Here is an 8,025-nt window from a genome sequence, read left to right on the forward strand (position 1 = left end):
GGGGTCTTAAACCTTTATAAACCCAGTCACTAATCAAATGACAAAATCAAAAGCTCAAACACATCAAACGATTTGATATCAACTATCATATTTTTAACTTGTTACAGGTATTGTCTTATGTAGAACCTGGTTTTAAAGCTAGCTAAACCTCTCACTTGTTTGAGAGTCGCCTTGAATTTCATTATATTGACAACGATGTGTCAACAAAACAAACAGACATCAAATGTTAATCAATGGTTGATTGTTGCCGATACATGAAAACATATATTCAGGTCTACAACATGTTAAGAATACATCAGGCCATTCGACATAACTCATAATCTTCTTACGTATAACACCTATTAGTATTTTATATAATGCATTTGTGTTAACGGTAGAATATATTCAGACTGAATTACTCCCCGTTAACTGTATTAAAAAATATCAAATTAAGAAAGGCTGACATATTCCGTCGACGTCTACAAACCCGTTTTAAGTATGTCATATAAAATTGATTCTTAAGTACTAAAGTCGAAGGGTTTTTAGTGAATATTTATGTCACATTTTCTGTATGCTTTTATGCATTATTTGTGTCAAAACAACGAGTACAAATATCTACCTACACACAGTTGTTTCCTGGCCAACGCAAAAACATGAACTCCGAGTAACAAATACGAATCGGTGAATATGAATCGAAGTTGGATCGATATTACTGTAGAGTTAATTGCCGATTGATTATTCTGTAAACAGTTTGATTCTTAAATAACATTCACAGTACTTATTTCACTGCACAAGACTTTAAATAATCTTACAATAATACAAACCATTATATATCTTATCAATTTCTGTATTCATTCTTTTCCCCTTAGCTACCAGAAGCCACAGGTCATGTCAGAACTATAATACCACAGAATAGTGCCAGTGCTGATGGACGCCTGTACATTGGGACGTCTAAAGGATATGTTCTGGATGGTTCTCTGCAAGATAAATTTAGATTTCTTATCCAGGTAAGTCTGATGTAAATGCAGTAATACGTTTGAGTGTATGCACAAGAGAGCCGTGGTGTAGTGGTTAGTGCATCGGATTACTAACACAAAGGTTCCTGGTTCGATTCCCGTTTGGGATGAAAATTTCAGGCACTCAATTTTCGGCTCTCACTTGACACCATTTGCGAGTATGGTCTTGAGGAAACGATGATGGTCCGTCGGACGGGGACGGATAATGGCTGACCCGTGTTAAGAGAGAGCCATATCTCTTGCACGTTAAAGACACCCTTGTAGATTTCGAAAAAGAGTAGGCTAATGCCGCTACAAGGCAGTACTCGCACCCGCAAAGTGGAAAGGGATTAAAATAAGTTATAAAAACTTGTTTCCCAATCCACTATAAACAAATATGTTTAAACTAAGTATTGGATACGAAACGGCTTTGACAATCCGCAGAACGATATAAAAGTAACATTACCAATTTAAGTTATCAAAAGTTAATCAACTACAAGTGTTCAAAATATACAAGAAATACTCGAATAGTGCTATAAGGAAAGGAGAAATATAAGCAGGCATAATAGAAAACTATTGTATGTTATTTGTAAGTTAAACGAACGAAATATATTTTGTTTAGATGAATGAATGCAACAGTAGTATACCGCTGTTTGAAAGTCATAAATCGATTGAGATAAACCAAAACCGGCAGATTTTGTTTCCGGAAAACTTTCGGAAATATTCTGATTAGCACTAACAGATTTGCATTGAAATCAACGAAATGTCGTTTAGATGTTTATTTATAGACTAGAAGAATAGCTGAAATAAGAATAAGTGCTTCAGGATTATAAATGCCATAAAGAATGTGCGAATGAAATCCACGAAAATATCAGCCCAGTAGCCATAACTTCGGAAGCACGATATGCAGATTAAAACGTACGTCATAAACGTATGAATATTGAACGTTGCTCAAGTGTAAAACGTCCGAATTTACAAAAACTTTTTTCGTACGTTTTACTAAATCGATAGAGACAGGCAAATGAAGGTAACAAACAAAAAACGATGGCATCGCACTTACACTAAACGGTCGAGACCGGGTGCGTCATCAGGGTATGGGTCTCCCACTTAAACGCATATTGCTTTATTTTCCTTATGTATTTGTATTTGAATTTTTACCGAAGGTATTCGTCTGTGGTTCATAAGGGTTCTCGTTTTTCGTTTTTATATAGATTAGACCGTTGGTTTTCCCGTTTGAATGGTTTACACTAGTAATGTTTGATGTCCTTTATAGCTTGTTGTTCGGTTTGAGCCAAATCTTCGTGTTGAAGACCGTACCATGACCTATACTGGATTACTTTCATAAATTGTTACTTGGATGGAGAGTTGTCTCATTGTCACTCATACCACATCCTTCTATATCTAAAAACGACGCATGAAACTTGAGACGTGTCGTTTTTTAACGTTATACATATAGATTAATCTTTACTATATTTGAACTTTACAGGGACACAGCGAAGAAATATGGGCTATAGCTCCTCATCCAAACGAATCGGCATTCTTCACAACATCATTTGACAAAATGGTAATAAAATGGTCAACAACTAGACACAAAATCATTTGGAAATCACAAATAGGGGTAGGTCAATGTTTAATGATGGTAATATAAATACACTATGTCAGCCTACGCTTGCCATATGAAGCAACATATAAATGTGGGTTTTAGAAAATAAAATAGTAGAATTAATATTCAATAATCAAATTGATTCCATATAGAAAACTCGTGTAAAAAACAAGATTTATTTATCAAACCACATATCTTTAACAGATAAAAAATTGCTAAGCTAATACACTATTCTTTTTTCCCGTTTTAAACTTTTTCTTGATTTCAGATTTATAAAAAAAAAATTAAAGATAATTTATACAAAAATATCAAGGAAAGAAAATTTACAATAAATCTATATATGAATATTAATTTGACAGAAACCTGGTTGTTGTTTGTCAGCGGACCTTAAAGGTCGACAGATTGCTGTAGGAACACAGACTGGAAATATAGAAATCCTGAACGCCCATAATGGAATGCATGTTGCTTCAATAGAAGTTAGCAAATACCGCATTGATTGTATCTCCTTCTCACCAGGTACTTTTAAATAAAATTTTACGTCATTTGGTATTTGTTGAGAGTATTTGTAGATAATTGTCTCATTGACAATTCTTTCACATTATTTTAGTTTTTATATAGACAATATGCTTTGAAAACGTCATCTCTATTGAACATGCTTTCTTTCAATTTTCAAAATATTGTTGGACCTGTTTTATGCATTCAAAAAATTGTACAATACTGTTCAAACATCTATTGACTAATGGCGCTTTTTACTCGCATCGAATGAAGATATAAAAAGTAAAATCACAAAAATACTGAACTAGAGGAAAATCGATTCGGAAAGTCCATAATCACATGGCAAAATCAAATAACAAAACGCATCAAAAACGAATGGACAAGATATTAGATCTTTGAAGATATGATCTTTGTTTTTTTCAAACACTTTAAATTGAACTTATTCCTAATCAGAAATGCTTATGATTTTTTCACCTTTTCACGGCATGAGTGTTGTTTGTGTATAAATAAAATGTGTATTAAAATATATTTTGTGTTATAGATAGTACAATGATAGCAGTAGGTAGCCATGATGGACTGTTACAAATACTGGATGCACAAGATGGGGGTAAAGGTTATTCTCCTTCAAGGCCTTTGAAAGTAGGTGTTAACAACGTATTTGCATGCTATTTTTGGTTTTGAGTTAACAACATCAGATTAAAACACAAGTCATGATTTCAAAACTAATATTATTTATGAAAAAAAATCGGATTTTGCCACAAATTATAACAAAAATACCGAAGTCAAAGGTAAATTACAAAAAAGAGATGTCAATCAAAACGGACTAAATAAAGAAGGGGGAGTATGATTATGTTTGGATTGAATATTTTCTACTGTTGTCTGTAGTTATTGTTTGATTTTTTTTGCGAATTTGCCGTTTGAAAATTTATTGTCAGTCTTTTATTCGATTGTTTCCTGTAGAATATTCATTTTCGTCATGCATAGTTTAAGAATATTTGATTTTAACTATTATGAGGTCAGGATTTGCATTTATAAAATCAACCTTCCAAGAAAATCAAATGGTCGTTCAAATATCATGTCTAATTCTGTCGATATTTATTTTTACCTAGGGTCATCCAACCTTTGTCACACATATCGACTGGTCAGGAGACAGCAAGTACATTCAAAGTACAGATGGACAATACAATATGATCAACTGTAAGCGTTTATCTATTCACATTTGTTTTTATCATTTCACATATTCAAATAAGATATGATGTTTAATACACAGAAGTTTTTATTTAAAAACAAAGTAAAATTTTCGACACTAACACTTGTGAGTGTTTTGGGGATCTGTATTTGTTATTTTATGAGATATATCATGTGTCCTTCTTGTGACTAATTGAAATAATTTCGAATTTGATAAATTCACATAAAGGATGTAAAAGTCAAGACATAAAGTGAATATACCTCTAGTTGTTAGATAATATATTTTTAAAATATATTTGAAAACGTCGTTGATACAAAAATAGGTCAGGTCTTTTTGTGAAATTTTTATCTTATTTTAATACAGGGGATGTAGAGAAGAAGTTAAGAATAAGTGATCCTCGTGTTTTGCGCGATGCAGACTGGCACATATACAGTTGTACTACAGGATACCCAGTTATAGGCAAGTTTATCTCATAGCCTTTAGATGTATGTTAATTCAGCGGATGCCACATGTGTGCTCTGTGCAGTCTGAGCGTGTGTACGCTCAGGAAATTAAATAATATGCGGTCTATACAAAGCATTTCTACGTCTGTAGATATATAACAGGGGGACTTACAGACAATACTATGAAATGAGAAGGTATGATTCCCAATGAGACAACTATCAGTCAGTGACCTAATAACATAGATTTTAACAACTTAAGATCACATTTCAAACGAGAAAACGAAGGACTTGGTTACAAAATGGCAAGCGAAAAACAAAAAGGATATACACAGTAACAAACGTCAACCACAGACCTCTTACTTGAAACAGATAATCTGATCAGTAAACATACATACATGAGTACATCTGTAACCTCAACGGTTGTTGTCATAGTCATGCATATCCTAGTTTTGTAAGAGTTTTTAGAGTTACCACCTACGATAGTAGAGGGGCATTATGTTTTCTGGTCTGTGCGTCCGTCCTTCCGGCCGTTCGTTCAGGTTAAAGTTTTTGGTCAAGGTAGTTTTTGATTAAGTTGAAGTCAAATCAACTTCAAACTTAGTACACATGTTCACTATGATATGATCTTTCTAATGTAATTGCCAAATTAGACTTTTGACCCCAATTTCACAGTCCACTGAACATAGAAAATGATAATGCAAGTGGGGCATCCGTGTACTATGGACACATTCGACACATTCTTGTTTTGTTGTTTTTTTGTTGTTTTTTTTATGAAGGATGCATTCGAAGAATTTGGTGTTTCAGATGGGCATACTTTTGATATATCTCTTAAATCTGTTCATATATATTTTGAACAAGTATTTTTAATTCAGAAGGTATTTATTATGAAAAAATAACAATGAACCCTCGACATCTTTTTGTTAATTGTGTTGTTCTTGTTGATACATACCCACACCTACGTGTATTCATAGAACTGTTTTATTTCAAACAGGTCCTTGGACAAATATGGAGAACGGGACACAATTAAATGCTGTACATCGCTCTAACTACAGGGATTTCTTACTGACAGGTGATAGCAGAGGCCGTGTTAGACTTTATAAATATCCATGTGCTGCAACAAAGGTAAAATATAACTTAGATGTTGCATACAAGTTTTTCAATTTTCATCATTATCCTCAATAAATGTGTCATATTCGGTTCATCATATGCATGCATATTTTATATTAAACTTACTTTTTCTGTCTATTCTTAAAGGAATCTATGAGAATTTAGGATCGTGATATCATATAGGTTTATGTATGATGAATCAAATATACAATTCCTTATGATATATATACACAATTTTTTTTAAACCGGACAAAAGACCGGGATGCGATCAAATATCGTAGGATAATTGAGGCAGACAATGCAATTAAAAAATATAGAAATATTGACAAAAACAAACAGCAAGAACAAAACACAAAAAGACAAGACAAACAAAGATGTATCACCATGAACCAGGCCAACATCCATTCATACGTATACTTTCCTAATTTGGAAACATTAAATGTAGTACGGATATTTGTGAACAATTTGAAATGTCTAATCAAGTTTATCAAATATTTTTTGCAGCCTGAATATCGTGGAGTGAAGCTCTATTCCAATGACGTGACTGCAGCTAACTTTTTGTATGATGATATGAATGTTATAACATCTGGTGGCATGTCTCCAGTACTAGCCCTGTGGGCTGTCGTTGATGCATTTGTATCTTCATAAACAATATGGTGGGATTTCTACAGTACAGGCCCTGTCTGCTGTCGTTGATGCATTTGTATCTTCATAAACAGTATAGGGGAATTTCTACAGTACAACCCCTGTCTTCTATCATTGATGCATTTGTATTTTCATTAAAAAAACAAATGGTTACACGTCTGCAGTATCATCCCTATGGGCTGTCATTGATGCAGTAGTATCATTGTAAAGCAATTATATGTATCCTTAGAAATATTTGTTTCATATCTACAGGGTATTAATATAAAATTCTGATAATAAATCTTAAGATGACGGCCAGCTTGTATTATAAGTTATATTCATGACTTTCTAGGCCCGGATTAATTTGGTTATAGAGTAAAGATTCAAAATAATAAATGTCTACCAGAGGAACTTACATACTGTTGAAGCATACTCATTTATTTTCGTTAACTTTGCTTTACAATTCACAATGAAATAGGATAATTATATGACAATGAAGCAAGATAAGTGCAATAATATAAATGATTTAATTACAAAACTTTCCAAGATATCTGTACTTTGTTTGTAAATACCAGTGTGCAAAAAAGCAAAAAGTATTTAAGAAAGTTGTCTTTAAAATCAAATTTGACAAAATTTGCATTTATAATTATATATATATATATACCTCCTTCCAAAGATGACTTATTTTAGCATATTTCTAATGATTTCATTTGTAATTTAACTTATGCATTTAAATGTCATTGTATACATGTATTTAATTTCATAGCTTAATGTTGAATGAATGTAATATTTTTGTGATGACTTAATCAGTCATAATGTATTGAGTTCAAGATTTCATATTACTGTAAGGAAAACATGTGAATATCAACAATTTAAAGTGTATCGTAGGATTTTGTTTAGTTCCTTTTTTATATTTTGTGCTAATAAATGCAAACCTTTTTTCATTACAAAAGTTTAAATGTCTATTTAACTTCTTTTGATTTGATTTGATTTTTTTTATTTTCTGTATTTGCCTGTCCCATTTTTGAGGGAGGGCTGTGATTTTTGTAAGACTTAAGGATTGGGCATTTATTTTCGTTGTAATTCGGGATTACAATGTACATCTATCGAAAACTCAATTTATAATTATTGGAAAAGAGAATTGGCCATGTGTAACCTTTCTGCAAAAGCAATTTTCTGATGCTTTGTTATTTTCCATTCTCTTTTGTTCAAAATAATACAAATTTGTAATTGTTATGCTTGTAGTCAATAGTTATTAATATTTTATATTGTTGTCATATATTATGTATTATTACTTAGAACATCAAACTATGTTAGTTTTAGATTATCATCCGTCCATTTTTAAAACAAATGTGATACTGTTATGTTAATAAATACAATTTTTCTCAAATTATTGTTTATTTTATTAGGTAATATAATGACAGTGGATAAAATAAATTTAAACCAAACATGAATTGCTATATAAATAACCGTTAGTGTATTCCAGTTTTCGGTATTCTTGTCAAAAATTGTTATACTGCCCTCCCGTTACTTATATTTTGGTCCTCATTTATAGTGACTAAGATTAACTGTTACGTAGTAAGACGATCA

General features: G+C 32.0%; 1 protein-coding gene across 3 annotated transcripts in view; it reads left to right on the top strand.

Moving 5' to 3' along the window:
* LOC134692781 (echinoderm microtubule-associated protein-like 2) overlaps positions 1–7,781 on the top strand; it is a 60,719-nt gene extending 52,938 nt beyond the window's left edge. For all 3 annotated transcript variants that reach the window (XM_063553311.1, XM_063553312.1, XM_063553313.1), the window contains 8 exons: positions 849–986; positions 2,461–2,592; positions 2,937–3,093; positions 3,614–3,711; positions 4,182–4,269; positions 4,625–4,720; positions 5,696–5,826; positions 6,316–7,781. In XM_063553311.1, coding sequence (XP_063409381.1) covers positions 849–986; positions 2,461–2,592; positions 2,937–3,093; positions 3,614–3,711; positions 4,182–4,269; positions 4,625–4,720; positions 5,696–5,826; positions 6,316–6,459 — 984 coding nt within the window. In that variant the 3' untranslated portion in view covers positions 6,460–7,781. The remainder of the gene's footprint in view (positions 1–848; positions 987–2,460; positions 2,593–2,936; positions 3,094–3,613; positions 3,712–4,181; positions 4,270–4,624; positions 4,721–5,695; positions 5,827–6,315) is intronic.
* Positions 7,782–8,025: the final 244 nt, after the last annotated feature.

This window comes from Mytilus trossulus, chromosome 12 (genome assembly GCF_036588685.1).
Source record: "Mytilus trossulus isolate FHL-02 chromosome 12, PNRI_Mtr1.1.1.hap1, whole genome shotgun sequence".
Taxonomy (NCBI): domain Eukaryota; kingdom Metazoa; phylum Mollusca; class Bivalvia; order Mytilida; family Mytilidae; genus Mytilus; species Mytilus trossulus.